Below are 24,747 nucleotides of genomic sequence, written 5' to 3' on the forward strand. Positions count from 1 at the left end.
AATTGATGTTATTAATAGTGAGATTTTAGCTGCTGAGAAGTTAGCCTCAACAGACTAGATGTTGTTTTCTTTTTATGATGAATGTTGTGTTCACTTGTGATTGGCTAACACATTAGTACACAAATCCAAATCCAAATCCAAATCCAAATCCAAATCCAAATCCAAATCCAAATCCAAATCCAAATCCAAATCCAAATCCAAATCCAAATCCAAATCCAAATCCAAATCCAAATCCAAATCCAAATCCAAATCCAAATCCAAATCCAAATCCAAATCCAAATCCAAATCCAAATCCAAATCCAAATCCAAATCCAAATACAAATCCAAATCCAAATCCAAATCCAAATCCAAATCCAAATCCAAATCCAAATCCAAATCCAAATACAAATCCAAATCCAAATCCAAATCCAAATCCAAATCCAAATCCAAATCCAAATCCAAATCCAAATCCAAATCCAAATCCAAATCCAAATCCAAATCCAAATCCAAATCCAAATCCAAATCCAAATCCAAATCCAAATCCAAATCCAAATCCAAATCCAAATCCAAATCAAATTCAAAATATTTATTTCGGAAACTAGTCCATATTTAGTTAGTAACAAAAAGCTAAAACCTAGTATTAGTGATGTAACGAATGTTGGATTTTTCACATTCGCGAATGCGAATGCGATTGCGAATAATTATCTTCAACATTCGCGAATGCGAATACGAATGCGAATATTTTAAAATGTCAAAAAAGCGCGCTTAAAATGTTTGATAGGTTTGACGTTTCGTATAAGTTTCACTTGTCACGGAATTACCAATAATTTTGAACGAAAAATGATTGTATTGAAAGCAGAAGTATTCAACGATGGGCGACATACAGGAGAAAATATAGCGGCAAAGTTAGAAACTATGTTGTCATCGTGGGGAATTCCCAAAGAAAACGTATTATGTATTGTAAGAGATGGTGGCACTAACATGAAAAAAGGTATTTCTTTATTGAGCATTAAAAACATTGATTGTTCATCGCACCAAATCCAACTTGTTGTTAAAGAAGGGCTTAAGTCACAAGAATCAATCATTGCAGCCATTAACAAATGTAAAAAGAAAGCGACACATTTTCACCACTCTAATGTAGCTCAAGATGAACTTTCGCTAAAACATTCGCTAAGTATTCGCATAAATTTTGCGAATGCGAATGCGAATGCGAATATTCAAAAATTTGCGGATATTCGCGAATGCGAATGCGAATGCGAATATTCGTTACATCACTACCTAGTATTAGTAACAGATTCGAAAGACGAACAACATAAAAATAAAACACAAGAGACCGGCCCGAATCACCGAAGCCGCGGGCAGCTATGTAGCAGCGTGCAATGCGCTCGTGATGGTGTTGGGGCTGGCACGCGCACGGCACAACAGAGACGCACAGCGCTTACGCATGATTGCGTGGAAGTCATTAAGCAGAAACTTAAAGATTCTATTTATTTGTTCCCAGGTTGTTCGGTTCGATGGTTCAGACTTAGAGGCAACCTGTTGTTCTACCTCAAAGGACCAGAGCCATGGGATGAGCCCATGGGGGTCATAGTCCTAGGAAACCACAAAGTTAAGGTACAAAATCAAGATGAAAATGGACACTGGCCATTCCACATTGGTAAGTTTATATCATATTTGTCGTGTACATTGTAACATACCTAAGGGTTCGAAGGTTGAGGTCTAAAACGAAAAAGTTAGTAGATCAGTTTGTGCGTCTGTTATCTTCTACCTGAAGGCGCTTTAACTAATTTAATAATTAAAAAAGAGTGTCATCATCACCCTAGCATTCTCCCGTTTTTTCACAGAGTCCGCTTACCTAACTGGACAGGTCCGGTTTTTTACAGAAGCGGCCGCCTGTCTGACCTTCCAACACGCGAAGGGAAAACCAGCCCAATACAGGTTAGGTCACTTACTTCCGAAAATGCTCTCTCGGGAAAGTGGGTTTGCTTACGAATTAAAAAAGAGTGTAAACCACTTAATTCCATTTTATCAATTTGAATTCATGGTCGGATCATAGATAATTGATATCACCTGGTTTTCAGGATTATTTTGTGGTAATAGGCGTGGGTATGTACGTTAATGAGGTGGTCGCTTCACTATCTATCCCATCTAACGCTAAATAAAAAAAAAGCCTGTCGTGCGGCCGCTACTGCCGCTCTCGCATTGGACTTTAAAAAGAAAGAAAGAAAATATTTATTTCCATATTGGACGCCACATTTACAAACTTACATTACAGGAATTAAAAAAGAAAAACAAAGACAAAAATACAAATAATTACAGACACTTTAAAAGCTGTCACAAGGCCACATTGAAGCATAACATAACCTAAGAAAGCAATATTGCTATTTGACATTTGTTAACATTCCACACTTACTTTTATATGCGGAAATGTCAAATTTCAATTTTGCTTTTTTATATGAATTGCTTCGATGTGGCGTTTTTAAGACCCCAAGAACACTGCTTACTCATCTGACAAGGATGTAAAGACCCGAGATAAATTACTGCCCACCTCTGCCTACCCTTTTGGGGATACAGGTCAGATGCATGCAGGGGGGTGTTTAGGCAACAAGCTAACTAGTTTTTCGTTTGGTACTCAACCTTTGAATCACTATGTACCTATATTATTGTTTTTTTTTTTTGACAATTTGGGTATTAGTTAACAGGGTGTTAGTGACATCGTAACGAATAATAAGAGGGCTAATCCAGACCATGATTTTGAGTTAATATCTAGTGGAATACGTCGCAAAATTCATGAATTTCTTAATTTTTTTAAATTATTTTCAATTCTATACTTTAGCGATGAAAAATTCCACTTGATATTAATTTAGAATAATGAGCTGAATTACCCCTTTCAGTATTTGGTACGATACTGTGTGTACCGTAACGAATATTGAGGGGGATGATTCAGACCATGCTTGTGAGTTGATATTAAGTGGAATTTCCTATCAGAAAATTCATGAAAATGTTACGTGTTTCTTTTAATTATTTTCAGTTCCATACTTTTACGACGGAAAACTCCACTTGATATTAACTCGGAATCATGGTCTGAATCATCCCTCAAAGTTTTCGCGACGATGTCATCACTAACATCGTGTATAAGTGACGATATAAAATGAACGTTTATGCTTCAACAAAAATGTATGTTAGCTTCAAGCTCGTAATGTTTATCGAGGTTGGTAGAGCTGAGAGTTTTCAGAAGACTTTAACTGCTTTAGTTATTAGTGTCCCTAATCCCTAACGGTGTGGGCAGGGCCACAAGTTGGTCATTACAAAATGACTCTCAAACCTTTCATCTGGAGTTCTAAGATGGATTACATAAGATGGGGGACGAGGTCAGGAGGTCCCGGGTTCGAATCCCGTTGGGGGATATCTCAAAAATCCCTTGGTGATGTCAGTTGGATAATGACGTTGCAGGCGCATCTCCGGATTGTCCGAAGGTAAGATGATCCGTGTTTCGGAAGGCGCGTTGAGCAGTCGGTCCCGGTTACTATTTACTTAAGTATGTAGTCGTTACATGAGCCATGTCAGGGGCCTTTGTCTACTCAACAACCCTTACACCAGGACGACATCAGTCATTGATCTCAACCCACACGAAATAAACAAGAAAGACCCGTTTACCTACCTACCCATTCCTACTAGTACCTATCTACGCAAAACAAACGGAATTTTTATTAAACGTGATTTCAACATGAGTCGAATGTAAAAATGGTGAACTATTCAGAATTTCAGACAGATAACCAGAATTCAATTTCAGCCAGGATTTAAATAATGTTGTAGTTAAATACAGTCACAGGCAATTATTAATATGACGTATTTGTTCTGTACTGTTAATTTTATACGTAAAAATACGTCCACCAACTCGCAGCGGAGCAGTGTGGTGGAGTATGTTCCATCCTATTACATGGGACTTAAATAAAGCTGGCGAGCAGTGGGTGTAAGAATATATTATAATATATATATAGCTACATATATACTATATATCTCCTATCCCCATCGTCTACCCCTTCGGGATACAGATGTCCTGCTGTTATGTTATTTAAAAAATATTCATATACTTAAGCATGATGGCTCCTCTATCTAAGACCTGCGCTGCGCTGGCCAACTAAGACTACTCACTGTTTTGTTTTTACTTATTTACCTATCTCGGCCACTTAGACTTATAAAAAAATACACCTAGGTACGTACATTATTAAATTATTTAGAGAACAAAGGGCATTAGTTCACATTCGCCCCTCATTAATGCTCCAACACCACCCCTTCAGCAGCTACGGGTGCGCCGGGAACACGGAATTGAATGACACAAAATTTGTACCTACCCCGCCATTGTACAACCTCTGCCCACTCCGATAGGGATTATACACTAGTATCATTAGGTATATTTAAAATATATATTATTTTCGATTAGGTACCTATTAGTATAAATAATTCTGGTGGGACTAAGACGGCGAGCATTCGTGAAGTCTGTGATGAGAGTGGAAGAAGCGAATGTGGTGTGTCAGGATGGTACCGATCCATGGAAATCTGTGGCCTCTGCCTACCCCAACGGGCAATGTGTGTGATCTTATGTGTGTATGTGTGTAGTTCAGGTGATGTAGTGGACGTTAGATGGCTATGATCGTGGGCAGTAGCGGCGACTGCAGCGGCGGTAGCGGCGGCGGCGGCGAAGGAGGCGGCGGCTTGGGGCGCGGAGGCAGGGGAGGTCCGGTGGGCCGGAGGGCCGCAGGGCGCCGCCGCTACGGCCGGGTTGCATTCGCGATTCTATCACAGATGCGATCGGAAGTCCTCTGAACGCACTCAGCCGCGAACTCTCCTCACAGCTCCTGTGAGCACTGCCAACCTCGCGCCGTTGCATCTCACTGCAACGCATTGTTTTTGAAAACTTTCGGGAATTATTAATTAAAAGAATATTAACGATGATTTTAACTATACTCGTATTGTTACTGTTATTGGTTATCGTCTGTTACGTCTACTGTTTTTTCTTTGATCAATTGTCATCGCTTTTTAGGTCGGCTAGTTTCCCATATTCTCCGTTTTAAGTTAACTTAATAAACATTTTTTTTTATAATTTGGGACATTTTTTGCCGTAGTTTGGGAGAACGGGGTGTCTTATAGGCTGGCAACATTTCATGAGACTGAACGTGATTTGTGGTTGAACGCTGTGGAACGTGCCCCGTTTGAGAATATAAAGATGCAGGTGTCCAGCCTGCGACGCCGGCTCGTCCGGGGGTTCCCGGCCGTGCCACTGCCCATTTACAGACTCCAAAAAGGATTACAACTGGGTAAGTGCTTTTCTTACCATCATAAGTCTCCTTGCACAAGGTGGCGGGCGCGAGAGCGGCGCCGGCGGCGGCGCGGATTGTGGCGATTGCCGTTTTTCAAATTATGTCACAGGTCTCCTTAAAACAGTTTCTAAGCTCCTCGCCATTATGGTAAGTACATTTTATGTGGGATTTTTGATTGTATAGTATAGCGCTCACCCGTGATCAGGGAAACAAAGAGAAAATTAAAACGAAAACGTCTGACTCGGACGGGAATTTTATGCGTCGCGGCATAATTACGATGTACTTAGATCGAAAAAAATACATCGATAGAATGAGGTTCCGGTGGTGTAATAGTTACCACGCTCGTCCCGAATTGACAAGAGCTGCGGGTTCAAGTCGCGTCCAAGTTAGACTTTTTTGATTACATTTTATTTTAAGTTCGGGTTCCGTACCTCAAAGGGGTATACGCAAGCTCTCAGTTTTGTCGTATTATTTTCTGTTTGTTTCACTTATTCTAGATTTGCCGCAATGGCCGAGATCATAGGCCGCGTATGTCGGAAGCGGTCCTATACAAATGAATACTGGCTAGTACTGCCTTCGAGACCGTCCGCCGCTGTTGCTGGCCGTTGGCCTGTTGGTCGTCTTTCGTCGTGTTTCTCTTTGTTGTTCGACCGTCCGTCTATATGTCTGTCTGTAAAACAATCGAGCCCAGCGCTTTGTTGTAAAATTAATAACGATTTAATTTAGATTGTGTTCATAATACGCCTATACGACGCAACACTACTAATAAGAAACCTTTCCGCAAAAGTGTGCGTGATGATTGTAACAATAATTATAGCAGCGTGGTGGAGTATACCCCACACCCTAGGAAGGCCATTGCGCAGCTGTTTATGTATGTTTTTATGTATCAAAAATTCAAACAAACTTGCATTCGAAAAAATAAAATACGACATCAATTGCTTTAATAATGCCGAGGTCATGATTTTAACCTTTATTACGGTTTATCTTTACGGCGCCGGTCCAATAAGGGTAGTCCAATCAGGTTGCGACAGCGAACACTGGGGTACCCCGATACCGACCCTGCCGGCGAGGTCGATTATATCCCGCTTAGCGACGCTACCGAAATATGTCGGCGCTCTGCGCAGCCGCTGTGTTTCCTTTCAATTTAGGCAAAATTGTATCTAATATGAGTTATAACAGTTTGCGCAAAAATATTTAAATATGGACCAGTTAGCGTGTTATGTTATATATGTATACTTATTATACAGGGTGTTAGTGACATCGTAACGAATACTCAGAGGGATGATTCAGACCATGATTCTGAGTTAATATCAAGTGGATTTTTTTTTAATTATTTTCAATTCTATATCCAGCTTACGACATCGTATCAACAGTGGCTGCAAGTTGTCTTTGATTACTTGTGGCTCTGCCCACCCCACTAGGGATTACGGGCGTGAGTTTATGTATGTATGTTCAATTCTATACTTTTGCGATGGAAAATTCCACTTGATATTAACTCAGAATAATCAGCTGAATCATCCCTCTCAGTATTCTTTACGATGTCACTTACACCCCATACAAGTACATACAGTAGCCATACAAGTAGGTATGGGTGTTAGTGACACTGTAACGAATACTGAAGGGGATGATTCAGACCATGATTCTGAGTCGATATCAAGTGGAATTTCCTGTCGGAGAAGTCATGAAAATTTTAGAGCTTATTTAAATTATTTTCCGTTCCATACTTTTGCGATGGAAAATTCCACTCGATATCAACCCAGAATCATGGCCTGAATCATCCCTCAAAGTTTTCGTTACGATGTCACTAACACCCTGTATAATTTAAGCGGAATATTGTTTATAGGTAACAACACTTTTTTTAGAATTTCATCGAATACAAAAATCCCCGGGCCGTACAAATATAATCCTTATTCAATGCTTATACTAGGAATAGTTTACGCCAACGCGCAACGCTAAGAATAAGGAGATTATATTTTTCCATAAATTTACTCTGTAAAAAGTGGACACAGGATGGCAATATCGCAATTTATAGATAAAATTCTGAAAAAAAAAATGCGTTGCGTTTATGGTCACTGGCACTTAATGTTTTAACAGCGTACACCTCACGATCCGGTACTTGTTTGAGAAGCTATCAGTTTCTGAAGAATAGGAATAAGCTACCCCAAGGCTCCCAAGACCTACCAGAAAATATGATCTAAAAATTGAACACTGCGTTTAGAAAAGCGATATTTTATTCGAAGGCATGTAGAACGTCCAAAGAAGCAACAGTCACAGACTCATCACTCAACTTCCTGGATAAGCCCCGCAGTATGTACGCCCAGGCCTTCCCCTTCCAAGTCTTTCACTTACACCCGCATCATAAATATTTTCAATCACTCCACGTTGATTGGTTTTCTTCATTGAAGGATCTTCAGGCCCTCGGAGCTAGTAAACCTTTGTCCTTTTGTTTAATACTTAAAGTAGTAAAACAAAGTTATTTTTTTAGTACCTCCTGTAAGTCAATAAGAGGTAATCAGAGATAAAGGAGATCATCGGATTTCGGCCCAGAAGTCAAAGTGCCGGCCAAAAAATAATTTTGCTATATTCCGTTAGATCTTATCCACCTGAGCATTTATTACTATGGCACCAAAGCTGTAGGGTCAATATCTTCGGTTTTATTTGAATTCAAAAAACTGTATTTTTCATACATTTTTGGTCAAAATGTAAAGTGCTGGCCAAGTAACAATAATGGTATATATCCTTAGAACTTATCCGTCTGAGCATTTATTACTATGGCACCAAAGCTATAGGGTCAATATTTTCGGTTTTATTCGAATTAAAAAAAACATGAATTTTCATACATTTTTGGTGAAAATGTGAAGTGCTGGCCAAGAAATAATATTGGTATATATCCTTAGAACTTATCCGTTTGACCATTTATTATTATGGCACCAACCGTCTATGACCATTATTTTGACTTTTGTTGGACTTTACGTTATAGTTTCTGTGTGAAAAGTGCCGGTCAGCAAAAAACACATGTCAAAGCTATCGAGAAGATACCTGTAAACATTATTCACTATAACAAAAATGTGTATGACCATTAGTTTGGCTTTTGTTAGATTAAAAAAAAGACTTGATTTTTGATTCATTTTGTAAAAAATATAATATAACAGGCACGTTATGTAAAGGATCGTCAAAATGTTTATTACTATGGAATTAAACGTCTATGACCACTATTTTGAACTTGATTAGATTTTTCAAAAATCTGGTGTTTTCATAGATACCTACACTTTGGCGAAAAAAGTTTTATCTGGTGATAATGGAACTATCTTGCTGAAGGCGTAATATAGTCGTCTTTTTGACACATTTTTATAAATTAAAAATAGGTTTGAGTTTACGCTTTAGAAGCTACTTTTTTTTTAAAGAAATGTGTGTATACAAGGAAAATACAGTGGGGTGATAGAGGTACTACGTTATCGGCCGAGTAGCACCAGGACATTGTGATCGGCATACATGCAAAGTACAACTGCCCGACTCCTGTCTTCCCTAACAGCTACTTCAGACGTCATGCCAAAATACGAGTTTCGTCACTAGATAGCAAGTTTATCTTTGGAGGGTGGTAACCATCTACGGTCATAATAATTCAACCTAAACTTAGGCCGTAACGTTGAGTGGAATGCAAAAACTACAGCCAACGTCATATCTAAAATCAGATGGTATTAATATAGAAGTTCACCTATCAACACACAAAACAAAAACACAAAGTATTTATCTGACTAATAACTAGTCATTGGGAAAGCTCTGCTTGTTGTCATTGTTAAAATGTATAAAAAAATACAGATTTTAAAAAGTCCAATAAAAGCCAAAGTCAAAATAATGGTCAAAAATGTTTTGCGCCAGATTATTAAATGTTCAAAGTTGTATTAAAGGTCCTTTATAATCCGCCGTATCTCAATTTTTGCCCAAAGCACTTTATTTTTAAACAAAATAAATAAGAAATCAAGATTTTCAAAATGAAATAAAAGCCAAACTAATGATCGTACACGTTTGGTGCTATAGAAAAAAATGTTAATAGGCATCTACTCGATACTGACTACATGGTATTTTTGCTGGTCGGCACTTTTCACATTTGAACTAAAACGTAAATTCCAATAAAAGTCAAAATAATGGTCATAGATGTTTGGTGTCATATTAAAAAATATTGAGAAGCAACTATTAGACGGATTCGACGTATTCTTTTCGATTGCCGGCATTTTAACATATTAACCAAAACAGAAAGTCCAATAAACGTCAAAATAATGGTCATAGAAGTTTGGCGCCATACTAATAAATGTTCTAACGGTCCTTTGTAATACGCCTGTATCCCCTTTTTCCAAACGTACATAATATTTTTTTTTACAAAATGTATGAAAAATCGTGATTTTTAAAATCCAATTAAAGCCAAACTAATGGTCATACACGTTTAGTGTCATAGTAAAAAATGATCAGAGCAATCTACTCGAAAGGTTCGACACATTTTTTTTCTCTGGCCGGCACTTTCAAATTTGGGCCGGCCAAAGTATGGAGAGCCGATGATCTCCTTTCACATTCAAATTACAGTAAATCACTAGAAATGTTGAAATCCAGGAAATATTGACGGGTTCATTTTCAATTCGCTTTATGCTAGCTTGGTTACAGACAGGTGCGCAATTTCGAATGACGATTCAAATTTCCAAATCGAATGTACCAAACACAACAAATGTTGTGTGATTTAACTATGAATAAGGAGGCTTAAAAAGGTCTGGCCTTAGCAGCTACCAGAAAAAGCGAAATCAATTATAATGTTTCTATTACTTCAAAAACTTCGTTCAAAAGTTTTCGAGTCATTTTGCTCAAAAGAGATGACAGATGTTAAGAATAAACGTTGCTTAAGGTGTTGATATAATCGGAAAATGGGGTGTTGACTGCTTCATAAGTATACTGAAAACATTAAGGTATGCATTTTGACTTTTACCTTTGGCCTTTGGCCTTTGGCTGAATGGCGAGTGCTCGCGAACTGACAACGACGCCGTTTACAAATTGACGAATTATAATCCGTTCGTTTTGTCGTAGTCAATTTGTAAAATTATACAAACGACGTATCACACAAACTTATTGTATCAAAAATGTAAGTTTAAAAACTAAAACCCGACTACGGAAAAATAACTTTCTAAAAAGTATGAAACAAGAAAATAGGTATTTATCTCTAAAATTCTTCGTAGCACTATTGCTAACCTCTATAGGTGGCCAATCAGCTCGCGACACCAAACACTTCAGGCACTCCGCCGGCGTGGTTGACGATTTCTAGACGATTTCCCTCAATCAGCGCTTATCGCTATCGACCCACTAGGGTCGATTAATTGTTTCGAATATTTTTCCTCTAAGACACGCCCTGAGCCGAGGTTCGTGCCCAACTGGGCACCGTCAGGCCTGTTGTCTTAAACGTTGTACCGGGTGAGAGTTTTCAGCGCTCCCCATATGTCCGGCCAAGTAGTTAATGCTATCTGCGGCAAATCTACAATAACTCACGTCAAAAAAAGAACTAAAATTCTTCCGAATAGTGGTCTAACTGGTCATATGCTGTGATGGTAAGCAAACTCTTAGAACAAATTGGCATACGACCACGGCTATCTTCTTGAATAGCCCAGATGTATGGTCAGAATTATAAAATGCCAATCTAGAAATGGAAGCCAGTCTAAGGTGAACTAAAATCAATGTAATTTTTCTTTGTGATGATTTATCGAATTCTAATTAAGAATTACATAACGGAGTTCGACGTTTGTCCAAGTTAATTGGTGACGTACAAATTCCACAGAAATGTATCGCTCTGGGCTCTGCTCTGGCGTTTCGTAAAGAAGTATCTAATTTGACTAGGTTGTCCTTTTGCCTATCGTAACTTGTGGTAACATGTAAACCGAAGACAATATGCAGCTGCTTTTTATACGAAGTTCTAGGGCTGCCGGGGCTGCCGGGGTTTTTATAAAAGAGAAACTTTTTAGAATTCATGTACATAGATAAATTGATTATAATATATAGGTGTCACGTGGTTTCTAGGATTTGTGCCTGATTAATAGGTTCGCCCCCAATTACATGGGACTTAAATATAGCTGGCCAGGAGTGGGTGTACACCTATGTACAACACTACAGACCTCTGCCCACTTATACCCTTGTTATTGTTATGTTTTTTTTTTTTGAAATCGCATCCTGACTAAATGGTCTTCTTCTGTCGCGGCCACTAACGGCCTCTGTGGTCCAGTGGTTGAGCGTTGGGCTCACGATCTGGAAGTCCCGGATTCAATCCCCCTGTCGGGTTTTTCAATATACACCCGACGGTAAGCAGCTTTATTATTTTCTTTGTTTTCAATGTGATTCCAGTGCAGCACAGGAGTAAAGAAATAAAAATGTTAGATCCACAAAGAGAAAATTTAATCGAACAATGACTCGGACGGTATTTAAGTTCGCAGCTTTTGTCAGATCGGGATGAGCGTTATTCATCGAAAAATTCCCATGTACAGCATGAGGTTATCGATTTAATTTTCACTTTGTAAGTTTGCATAATAACGGGTGCTATGAACAATTATAGATTATCGTCATTCGGATATCATGGTTGATAAAAACGACTTTCGTGTAAGCGTCATAACACGTTATTTTCGAATCATATTTTGTATTTAGTCATTTGTAGATTTCCTCGGATGGCATACACTACTTGGCCATAAAATTATATAGGCAAGTGGTTTCTTTTTATTACGAATAGGTTAGCGTTTAATCACAATCTTAGATGATAAGTATTCACTTATGAAGTCGCGCTGTGACGCGTTAAGATTAACTATTGAGAAACGCACTCTAGGCTTTCTTTCTACAGTAGTTGTAGAAGTGAAAGACAGTTCACCTAATAATATAAATATAATTTGATTTGTATTTAAAACCCACCAACCCGCAGTGGAGCAGCGTGGTGGAGTATGCTCCATACCCTCTCCGGTTGATTGAGAGGAGGCCTGTGCCCAGCAGTGGGACGTATATAGGCTGTTTATGTTTTGTATTTAAAAAATCCTTAGAGTAGCCGAGTTTTTTAACTCCTTCATTTTTTAAGATTTTTTTTTGTTTATTCGTTTTCTTGATGCTGTAACTACAATTGTTGACGTTTTTTTGCACCGGTTTTGTGACAGTTATTCACGTACGTACGTAGTACGTATTCTTTATAAGAAATTGTTTGCTGTTAAGGTTTTAATTTGTTTTCAAAACACCTGAATTAATTAGTCGAAAGTAAAATTCCCTTTCTGGTGTAATACTTCTTTGTTTATCTATACTTATAATAAATCTGTAGAGAGGTCAATTCTGTACATTAAATATTTTTTCAAAATAACTATCAGGGGGTGATAAGTGATCGATACTGATGCCAAAAATGCAATCAGTAAAATTTTTGTCTGTCTGTCTGTCTGTCTATCTGTCTGTCTGTCTGTCTGTCTGTATGTTCCTTATAGAAACAAAAACTACTGGACGGATTTTAATGAAACTTGGTACAATTATTCTTCACACTCCTGGACAGGTCATAGTATACTTTTCATCACGCTACAATCAATAGGAGCAGAGTAGTGAAGGGAAATCCTTTTGTATGAAAAACCTAAACCACTCAAGTTAGACGTTTGAAATTTGGCATGAAGGTACCTTAGATACCGTAGAGGTGCACTAAGAAAGGAATTCCCGAAATTCCTACGGGAACGGGAATTAGCGGGAAAATCCTTTTGTATGAAAAATCTAAACCACTCAAGTTAGACTTTTGAAATTTGGCATGCAGGTACCTTAGATAACGTAAAGGTGCACTAAGAAAGGAATTCCCGAAATTCCCACGGGAACGGGAATTAGCGGAAAAATATTTTTGTATGAAAAATCTAAACCATTCAAGTTAGATGTTTGAAATTTGTCATGCAGGTACCTTAGATACCGTAGAGGTGTACTAAGAAAGGAATTCCCGAAATTCCCACGGGAACGGGAATTAGCGGGAAAATCCTTTTGTATGAAAAATCTAAACCACTCAAGTTAGACGTTTGAAATTTGGCATGCAGGTACCATAGGTACCGTAGAGGTGCACTAAGAAAGGAATTCCCAAAATTCTCACGGGAACGGGAATTAGCGGGAAATACCTTTTGTATGAAAAATCTAAACCACTCAAGTTAGACATTTGAAATTTAGCATGCAGATACCTTAGGTACCGTGGAGGTGCACTAAGAAAGGAATTCCCGAAATTCTCACGAGAACGGGAATTAGCGGGAAAATCCTTTTGTATGAAAAATCTAAACCATTCAAGTTAGACGTTTGAAATTTGTCATGCAGGTACCTTAGGTACCGTGGAGGTGCACTAAGAAAGGAATTCCCGAAATTCCCACGGAAACGGGAATTAACGGGAAAATCCTTTTGTATGAAAAATCTAAACCATTCAAGTAAGATGTTTAAAATTTGGCACGCAGGTACCTTAGACACCGTAGAGGTGTACTAAGAAAGGAATTCCCGAAATTCCCACGGGAACGGGAATTAGCGGGAAAATCCTTTTGTATGAAAAATCTAAACCACTCAAGTTAGACGTTTGAAATTTGGCATGCAGGTACTTTAGTAAACTTAAAGCTTAGTTGCAACAGGATATTACAAAATTCCCACGGGAACGGTAGTTAGCGGGAAAAAACATTTGTATGAAAAAATCAAATCTAAATAAAAGGAGAAACTGACTGACTCAGTGACTGACATATCAACGCATAGCCTGAACGGCTAAATGTAGGCATTTGAAATTTGGAAGGGACATAGCTTATGTACCGTAGAGGTGCACTAAGAAAGGAATTCCCGGAATTCCCACGGGAACGGAAATTAGCCGGAAAATCCTTTTGTATGAAAAATCTAAACCGCTTAAGTTAGACGCTTGAAATTTGGCATGCAGGTACCTTAGTTAACTTAAACCTTAGTTGCAACAGGATATTGCAAAATTCCCACGGAAACGGGAGTTAGCGGGAAAAAAACATTTGTATGAAAAAATCGAAACCGCGTAAGATAGATGTTTTCAATTCAATTCAATTAAATTATTTATTGCATTCCATGTAGTACAATGGGGTGTTACATAGGCATAGGAACTAAAACATGGACCCTGTAGGGCACAGCAACGTTGAAGGGAAGAGAGGAAGTGTGTATTAAAATTAAAACTCAATGAACAATCAATTAAAAAAAAATCAATTCAATCAATTGATTCAATCTAGCATGCATGCATACCTTAGTAAATATAAAGTTTATTTTTGGCTGTATTTTGAAAAATGGGAGTTATTGGGAAAAAAATTGTATGAAAAAATCTAAACTGCATAAGTTAGATGCTTGAAATTTGATATGCACTCCCACACACACAAAGATCTCTCTCTTATATAACACGCCACGCGGACGAAGTCGCGGGCAAAAGCTAGTTTGTAATAAATCGCTCAATTTCGTAATAAAAATAGTTTTAGGATTTTGTAAACTCTTTGTCGCCGATAGGAAACCTTTTAAATATGTTTTACTTTTTACTTGTTTTTCTATTGTTTTATGTATATTTGAATTTGGATATTATTTTGTTTTTACGTTTTCACATCACAGTTTTTCTCAAAAACTCAAACCGAATGGTTTTATTTTCCCACACTTTTTTATAAAATAATTCACTTCTGATCGCTAAAAATATATTATCCTACAACTTTTGTACTATTGTTCTAATTGATAGTTTTAAGCATTTTTGTTGACTGGGACCATTAGAAAATGCTTAAATCTATGAAGCTTAAATGATTCTCTTTATCATTTTCTTATAACCCGTACTATTCTAAAATAATTCTCGAAAACACATACATACATAAACTCACGCCCGTAATCCCTAATGGGGTGGGCAGAGCCACAAGTAATTCTCGAAAAACCGATACAAAAAAGCTATAGCGCATAAAAACAATAAACACAATGGAGGAGAAGATGGAAAAGTAAATAAAATAGGATTTTTTAAATTCTAATCAAATTAGTTTTAGATAATTATTTGAGCTATCTTCCACTTTCGTTTGATCTATTATTAACGGGTTAAACTGGTTACACGTAGTTTAGAATAAGTTATAATTGAGCTCAGCTCAGCGTTAGGCTCACGATCTGGAGGTCCGGGTTCGATTCCCGATGGGGACATTGTCGAAATCACTTTGTGAGACTGTCCTTTGTTTGGTAAGGACTTTTCAGGCTTGAATCACCTGATTGTCCGAAAAAGTAAGATGATTCCGTGCTTCGGAGGGCACGTTAAGCCGTTGGTCCCGGCTATTAGCCGTAAGAACACCTCCACCAACCCGCAGTGGAGCAGCGTGGTGGAGTATGCTCCGTACCCCCTCCGGTTGATTGAGGGGAGGCCTGTGCCCAGCAGTGGGACGTATATAGGCTGTTTATGTATGTTATGTGAGCTCAGCTGGGTCGTACGTACGTCTCACACATAGTTCGTTCTGGCTTATAAATTGTTAACACTCGTGCACTACAATAGTTTAGGAAGGATACCGTCCTTGAGTGTATGGGGTCCGGCACGACGCTCTGCAGCCGGAGGAGCTCCCAGCACTCAGCAGGAGTGCGAACTCGGGACAGGTGAATAGCGTGTCCCGAGAACACAGCCCGACGGACTGCTCGTCATGGTCGTAGCAGTGTAAGGCTGTTGTAAGTCAGTGGTGACTGGTCAGCCAGCGCTTTTAAGTGCCTGCAGGATAAGGGCCTGCGGCAGGCAGGAGTGCAAGGTGTAGAGCCTGCCGCGTGATCCCTGGAAACGTGGATGGATGCGCGTGTCAGCATCTTCCCTCATGCGACGTATAAGCGTCCCAAATGCGAACCCAGGCAAGCGTAAGGTGGAAACTCAAACATCGCATCGATCATCTGATCTGTTGTATTGAGTTTACAACGTGACCATGCTTAATTAGACTGTAATGAGCAGGAAGACTTCTGCGGCAGGTCATTACATTCCTTACTAGTTATAAACATATTATGAAAAATATACTTCCCATTTAGCCCTTATCGGATCACCAATATCAGTTTCCATTTTCAAAAGGATTTAGGCGATCATTCAATCGTTTAATAATCAGTAGAGTGCCGTAAATACGCACCGGGCAGCGTTTAGCCCCATGTAATTGCAACGCTCAAAGGAAACATGCCAGTCGTAGTCAGCCGGCGTAAGTTCTGTAAATAAGCCGAAAACCGCAATTTAAACGCACTAGTGTTGCCAGTACCGGTTTTAGCACTGCCAGCGCCCTGGACGAAATTTCTACAGCGCGGCTTAACTGCAATTCAAACACGTACGAAACTTCGTCAGCTTCGTCACAAATAACGCAGTCTTTTTAAATAAAATGTTTAAGATAGATAGATGATATGTTTTCGGTCGGGGATTCCCGGTAAAATGAATTGTTTGCGGTGCTCTGATCCGAATGGAGTGAACACTGCGATCCATTCAAGTGTTGCCAACATAAGGATTATTCGCAAAATTCTGGGAACATGAGGCCACGTCCTACTCTAACATCCCGACTGAGTGTTGCAGCCTTAGATGGGCAATTTACCTAGTATTTTGGGTATATTATCATTTATTTAGTAATTTATCTGATTTCTATAATTAGAAATTTCCGCAAATACTGGGTAGATTGCCCATCTCTAGCTGCGGGTATCGTTACCGCTGTAGATTGTAATATCGAGTGTACTATAAACTGTTAAATAAATAAAATACGTGCTACGTACTTATAGAGGAAGTTATTAAATACTTCTGTATTACTTGTACCAAAAACAAATGGGAAAACATCGGTCCCTCACAAAATAGGGGAGTAATATGGTCCTTGTTGTAGTATATTGGTTGTAGTACGGAGTCGTCGCGAATATTGCGTTCTAAGTTTAATGCGGGAGTACTAACTGCCTTTCAATAGCATGCTTTCAATCAGCTTACATGAATGGGCGGCCAACCTCTCCAATAATTGAAGACTATAAAGCGCCCTGGCGCACAACAAAAACATTTTCATGTAAAATGTTGCTAAGATGAGATTATATCGACTGCAATGCCAAAAAGTAGACAGACCTAAGCTTCTAACTCTACACACCCTAACTATACAAACCCTAAGTTTAAAAACTGTACTTACTTGATAGGTAAAATATGTGGCTTGGCCGTTTTGCCACCATCACAGAAGAGTAATATGAAAAAACTTTCATTCCGTCACCATGGACAACAATTTACTAGTCATTGCCATTCTGTTAAATAGTTCTTGTAATAACGAAACGGACAAGCCCCAGTAGAGTGTAGAGTTTGTATAGTAAGGGTGCGTAGAGTTGGAAGCTCGGGTCTACATGAGATCTTTTTGACATTGAGATCGATATGATCACGTCTTGGGAACATTTTACATGAAACATGTTTTAGTTGGGATCCCTATTACTACCCCTCTTTAAACGTGGTTCCATTAGACAGTACCATTGTTGGTACTGCGATGGATGTGGGATGTGTGGGGGCGTAATAAAGTTAAGGAACAATGATACTATTTTTGTTGTAATACACTTTATTTAACATTACGAGAGAATCTAGATACTTTGTGTTTATATGTATACAAAGGATCTGGAACTATCCCTCGTGACATGTGTCACAGGCTCGACAGTCGCCGAATCAAATCTACCGGCACACACATGACGAAAAAAAATCAACCATAATCCAACCAACAACGGCCAGTAACACACATCAGAGTGCTCTACTCATGTTCGACTAAAAAACAAAGGGCCGATTTTTAATAGTCAGCGAAGATTAAAGTATTCCATTTTTAATGTGAAATTTTGCTATTCGATAAATAAATAGTTTATCCGTTTATTGAAAAATCAGTCCGAATCAAAATATTTATATTTTATATAACAGGATTTTTGACGGGCTAATCTAAGAGGAGTAATAATTCGAAAACGGTAATTTCAGGTGTATAGGGGCCTTAAGGTACGGAACCCTTTGCCATTAATCGGTTTTTTAAAACTTAAAAAATAGTATTAAGGCCTGTTTCATTATCTGGCTTGTTTTAGATATTTAAGCGTTTGGTGTAACAGTTAGAAAGCTTTTGGACAATAGGATTAACATACTTCTCTGCCTTTAGATATGAACGAAGTGCCGCTCTGCGAGTTGGCTATTTCTTGCGATAATCTTCTATGCGACGATTTGGGGTACCCGCCTTCACCTGTGGTCGTCGTTACCGTGAAGACATCGAACGGAGCTCACATTATTTATGGAAAGACAGAGAACATAGAGGTAAGTTAAAATAGTAACTTTTTATTGAGGATCATCGCCAATCTGACCTGATGCAAAAGGGAAACTAGCCCAATAATAGGCTACGTCCCATTTCGCGGGTTTCCTCACGATGTTTTCTTTCGCCGCACATGATAATCAGATCCCAGCAGAGTTTGAACGACCACCACAGTGGGAGCTAGTGTTCATCCAGCTTATCTTCTGACATTAAATGAGCGGCGTAAAATGCTTGATCTCTGTCTATTGTATGATATCTTACAAAATCGACTTGATTGTCCGGAACTCCTTCAACAGATTGGTTTTAATGTACCCAGACGTCGTACCCGTCATACAAAGATTTTTGTTACCCCTTTACATTCTTCTAACTATGGAAAAAAATTCGTTATTAGTCGAATGATTTTAACCTACAACAATCAGTTCACAGATATCGACTTATTTTCTATCAGTAAATTTGGGCTAAAGTCGCAAGTATTCCAATCATTTAATGCAGGATCAACAGGGTTCAGATTTTACGGCGGCTGATATTTATGTATTATATTCATATTTATGTATTATATCGTATGTATATTGATAAGTTTATACAAATTGTTAGCTGTGTTTACCTTAATTGGTTACGCATTTAGAATAATACCTGTTTGTTGAATAAGCGTAGTAATAATGTTGTAACTGTTGGTAAACCTAATAAAAAAAAATCTATCATGGCTACCTGTGCAAAGATATCTGTTTTTACAATAACATAACCCATCCACAGGCCAGTAGCAACCCGTGCTTCTCAAAGACGATACTATTTCGTCCTAGTGACGAACTGGCCGGCGAAGACCATGTCAAACTGACCGTGTATGACGTGAAGGAACCCGTCACAGACACCATGGTGTACATGGGCTCCACCATCTTGCTCCTCAGAACAATTCAGGTACGTCTTATTTATTTAATTACAATGAACTCTGATTAGGGCGCTTTTGAACTATGCTGGAGCCTTCTAGTACACAAGAATTTGGCGCCCTTTCGAAAAGAAAACAAAGCGAATTATACTTTTTTTTTCTACAAGGATCATTTTTTCTGGTAGTCTTTAAGGCTAGAGTGAATAGGTATTTGCTAGGTAAGGGTGATCCACCCTAAACCACATGGTCACTTACCATCAGGTGAGATTGTGGTCAAATACGAACTTAAACGCGAGAGATGTATATTTTTTATTACTATATGGTTTTATGATTATTTTTCAACCGTAAAAAATATACGAACTATCTTGAAATAAGGTTAGGAATTATTTCTACTTGAGTAGAAACGTTCTTTTTAGGAAAAACAAATCAATGTGTCCAACGTTTTTTGAGAATAAAAGGTGTAGGATTTTTTTTAGGTCTAGGATGGGGGGCACTGCTTACAGGCCCCGTATTAAATAAAAAAGTATTGAGCCTAATATCAGGGTTATTATTGAACCGCGAAAGGCTATATTGCTGTTTCTCAATCCTCTGAGTTATACATACTTATTCGCTGTTGGTACATGGTCGTCGTGCAATCTCTTTGATCCCCTTAGCAAATGAATATCGTCAATTTTTTTAAAAGATAGCTGACGTTATAGAAGGCAAAGGTATAGAAGTCAGACTGTCGGAGTCAGCTGCATCGGTTAAAACTGTGCGTTTATACTCGTACTTGTGTTAGATTGACCTTTGATGCAAGTTGTTAATTATCCACTTTAGAAAAAAAAAATGCTTCTATGCTGTTCTGGGAGCATATAAAAAACATAGAACACGTTCAGCTGCTTCTCTTCCCGGGCATGTCGTAAAAACCGACAGAGGGATTGTGTCCTCTAACATGACGGACTAATGTTATGGGCGATAGGCTGATCCCTTATCACCATAAGGTTCATCATATCCATCTTTGGACTTCGTATCAACAGTGGCTGCAAGTTGCCTTTGATTACTTGTGGCTCTGCCCACCCCATTAGGGATTACGGGCGTGAGTTTATGTATGTATGTATGTAAAAAAAAAATTATGTAAGGGATTGAATTGGTAGTGAAAGTACATACTATAATGTAATATCATTGAATTGGTAGTTTATCATTTATTTATTTTTTAAATACACACAAAAAAGAACAACCATTTGAATTGAATTTTAAACTATTTTATATAATTATATAAGAAATGTATTTGACGCCCGCGGAGGTCCGTGTTGTTCTATGATTTCACGTCACAACCACATCCAATGTTCTGACTGACATACGTGGAAAATATTTTAAAACAATACTCGCTTGACAGCCAATTGTAGTCTGTTGAGCTGGATTATTAAATTCGAGTTTGGATAGAGAAATATTTTTAAATTCCGTTCCATTCAATGTTCTATAGGAATTAATTTTGAAATTTCGAATTGTTTTGTATATAACACATGAATACAGCATGAATAATGAATATTATATATTTTGTGATAGGTTTAGGTCAGGCAAAAATCTGTCAAGACCATATTCGATATTTCCGTTCACGATAATTTTATTTGGCTTTAACAAATAACAAAATAAAAGCTTTCTGACATAATTATCGGCGCATTATACTAATCCGCCGTTAATATACGTGAATTTTAATATAATGAATAACATATTTACGAAACTTTATCAATTCATTAATGGACGAGGAGGTAATTGATTTTGTATTTACATACGTCATTCAATATCATGAACATAAATTGACTTATTTGTTCAGTAATAGAAAGGTCACTGTATGAAATGTACAGTTTAACTCGCATTTTGTTTGCTTGTCTAATGAGTGTGGACAGATGTCCTTTTTCGTTAGAGCCGACATGATGGCGTCATTATAACGGTGTCAACCTGTACGGTTGGTATCGCTCCCGTCCGCTAACTTTACGTCCTGATAGGTTGACCTCCTGACAACCGTTCTGGAACTTTCCATCTTACTTTAGTTTTCCGCTTGTCCGTACCTGGGGGTTTAAAATGGCTGCATCGAAGCAATTCATCTAAGAAAGCAATATTGCTATTTCACATTTGATTGCATTGCGCACTTTTATATGCGCAAATGTCATATTGCAATATTGTTTTTTTAGATGAATTGCTTCGTTGTGGCCTTTTTAACCCCCTGGTCATCATCACCAGTTCAAATCCAAATATATCTTTGTTCAGCAGGTAACATATTACACTTTGAATCGTCAATTTTTGCATAACGAAAGTCTCATCCGCCTAAAAACTACAGCAGCTTCTTACAACCTGTACAGCCGGAGAAAAGAAGCTGCAAGAAAAGCCTCGCCACAGGGCCTTAGACGTTCTTAAAAAAAAACTTTAAATATTGTTATACAACTTAGTAATTTGGCTTCGTCTTTAATTAATGCAATTTTCATCTTCAAATAGTAGTGCAGTGTTGCCAGGGCGTCGTGCCCACCGATTCAATATCTGTTTTATATCTATTTTTTCAATCCACAACAAATATCCTTGAATCCGTGATAGCCCTGTTCGGAGAACGCGTATCTTACATCTTAGTTTCAAATCCCGGCTCGGGCTCTAAATCACTGAATTCAACTTTGTGACTGTGAATTCACGTTTGGAGCACAAATAATTGATGTCACGTGGTTTCCAGTATTTGTGCCCGGTTTATGGAAATGGGCCCGCCCCTTATTACATGGGAGTTAAAAAAATGGCGAGGCGTGGATCTATATTAGTATACCTCTGCCTACCTGGATACAGGCGCGGTGCTCAGTTATGTTTACAATAAATACGATAGTCAAGACCATTGTCTTCCTTAGATGTTGTCGGCCTTAAATGTGGCGCCCATCATGGGGCCTGACTCCATAACACAACAATATTAATTATAGAGACCGTTACTCAACCTGAAGCTTGAACGGGTCCAGTGTTTTATACAAGTGACTGCCTGCCTGACCTTCCAACTCGAAGAGAAACATCAGCCCAATTACAGGTTTCGAGCACATACCTTGGATTGGGGTACGGTCACGAGCAATAATATGTATACACTTTGGTACCATGTCACATTAACTTTTTTGACAAATTGAACTGTAAGTCTCACTAAATGTCAAATATGTTAGTGCGACAGAGTCCTAAAGTGGGTACATTATATTGCTCATGACTGTACGTGGCTTTCTTCTCGACGTTGTTCATCATCGCTGAACACATTATTGGCATCGCCCAGAGCTGGATTTGACCCTGTGACCTCACAATGAGAGTCGATCTTCCATCTAGCCTGTAGCCGTGGTAAAGCCTCAAACAAGGTCACTATGGGGTTGTAAAATAATTATACTATAAGCATATTAAATATTATCATCATCATCAGCCCATTAACGTCCCCACTGCTGGGGCACGGGCCTTCCTTATGGATGGATAGGGCGATCGGGCCTTAAACCACCACGCGGGCCCAGTGCGGATTGGTGGTTATTAACGACTGCTAATGCAGCCGGGACCAACGGCTTAACGTGCCTTCCGAAGCACGGAGGAGCTCGAGATGAAAACTTTTTTTTTGTGGTTACCCCTCCTATGACCGGCCTCTGCGAAAGTTGCTTAACTTCAACAATCGCAGACCGAGCGCGTTTACCGCTGCGCCACCGAGCTCCTCATTAAATATTATATCGCGTGGATATTTGAGTTGTTGTAGGGTCTGATGTTCAATAAAATGTGTTGTATTGTAAAAGAGTTAGGTTTTTTATCAGTAATATAACTCCCATACACTTAGGCTCCAGGTGGTAGAATTTTGGCGTAGGTGTTCAGAGCAGTATTTGGCATATTGTATGCAACGTTACAAACGGACAAAACATGCCCCTGAGCCGATTGATGATGTAGTTTCAGTTAATGAGGATAATTTGCTGGTGAGCAGGCCTATCATTACTTAGAAAGCAACTTACGGCTACTTTTGATATGAAGTCCTGGGATGTATGCTTGGATGAATTGACCACGGGACGCGCGGTTTTTAAAGCGGAAGCGAAAGTGGTTTCCGAAGATCAGGAAGTATTTCTGTATTCAACATGGGGTCCTTCTGGGAGTACAATTATGTCAGTCAGTCAGTGGGTCTCTAGCTGTACAGGGCGTTCTCAGGGATCAGATCAGACCATGATTCTGAGTTGATATCAAGTGGAATTTTCCGTCGCAAAAGTATGGAACGGAAAATAATTTAAAAAACACTACAATTTTCATGAATTTGCTGACCGGAAAATCACTTGATATCAACTCGGAATCATGGTCTGAATCATCCCCCTCAGTATTCGTTATAATGTCACTAACACCATGTATTATGGAATGACGTTAAAAAAAAGAAAAAACAAGTAAAGTGTATTTGTTTTGTATTGTATTGACGTTATTGTTTGCTGGCAGGAGGCACTCCGGCTGCGCGTCCCACTCACCGGTGAAGGAGGCAGGACAGTGGGTTTCATCACCATGAACACGTGGAGCCTAGAACCTTCATACGTCGGCGCAAGTCCAAGCAGGGAGGTCGACGCTCAGAAAATATACTCCCATCGACGTTCGCAGTCGCTGCCGCCACGACTGGGTCTAAAGCTTATGTATCCTTCGTACGGCTGCTTGTTCACTCAGAACTTCGTCAACCCCTATCAGTCCACCTACAGGTTTCATTCAGGACTCGGCGGTGATATCAACGTCCACGAAATCATGGCTGAAGTCAAAATATGCTACCAGATGCCAATTCAGTTGCTGTGAGTTGATTTTTGTCACTTATTTAACGCGATTGTATCAATCACAAATCATTTCAATACATTGTACGGTCACGAGTACTAATATGTGTACACTTTGAAACCATGTCACATTAACTTTTTTGGCAAATTAAACCGTAAGTCTCATTAAATGTCAAATATGATAGTGCGACAGGGTTCTAAAGTGGGTACATGATATTGCTCATGCATGACTGTATGATTGTATATTACAACTTATCAAAAAAATAAAAAATGTTGCAGGGAACCCTTAGTCAAACAGATATGTAATATCTTTGACGTTAGCTTTTAATTTCCGGCAAGTAGATATTGGTTAGAAGGAAATCGAACAAAGGCTTACCTTGCTCATTTCTATTGTATAGACATAAATAAAAACACTGTACAGACATGAAACGGTCAAGAGTGTGACGCTGTCGCCCAAAGTGGGAAGGAATGTTCCCTAAGTGGGTTCATGTTATACAAACTCTTTAATAGTAAAAGCACTGGCTGCTTTTTTCAAATTGTTCTTTCTTGTA

General features: G+C 38.7%; 1 protein-coding gene across 2 annotated transcripts in view; it reads left to right on the forward strand.

The window, feature by feature from the left end:
- The window catches only part of LOC126380068 (type II inositol 3,4-bisphosphate 4-phosphatase), a 68,459-nt gene that overhangs the window by 12,343 nt on the left and 31,369 nt on the right, over positions 1-24,747 (forward strand). The window contains exons 2-6 of one of the 2 annotated variants that reach the window (XM_050029262.1): positions 1,481-1,636; positions 5,106-5,297; positions 18,413-18,564; positions 19,313-19,474; positions 23,880-24,217. In XM_050029262.1, coding sequence (XP_049885219.1) covers positions 1,481-1,636; positions 5,106-5,297; positions 18,413-18,564; positions 19,313-19,474; positions 23,880-24,217 — 1,000 coding nt within the window. The remainder of the gene's footprint in view (positions 1-1,480; positions 1,637-5,105; positions 5,298-18,412; positions 18,565-19,312; positions 19,475-23,879; positions 24,218-24,747) is intronic. The other variant, XM_050029263.1, reaches the window with a different exon arrangement.

This window comes from Pectinophora gossypiella, chromosome Z (assembly GCF_024362695.1).
Source record: "Pectinophora gossypiella chromosome Z, ilPecGoss1.1, whole genome shotgun sequence".
Lineage (NCBI taxonomy): Eukaryota > Metazoa > Arthropoda > Insecta > Lepidoptera > Gelechiidae > Pectinophora > Pectinophora gossypiella.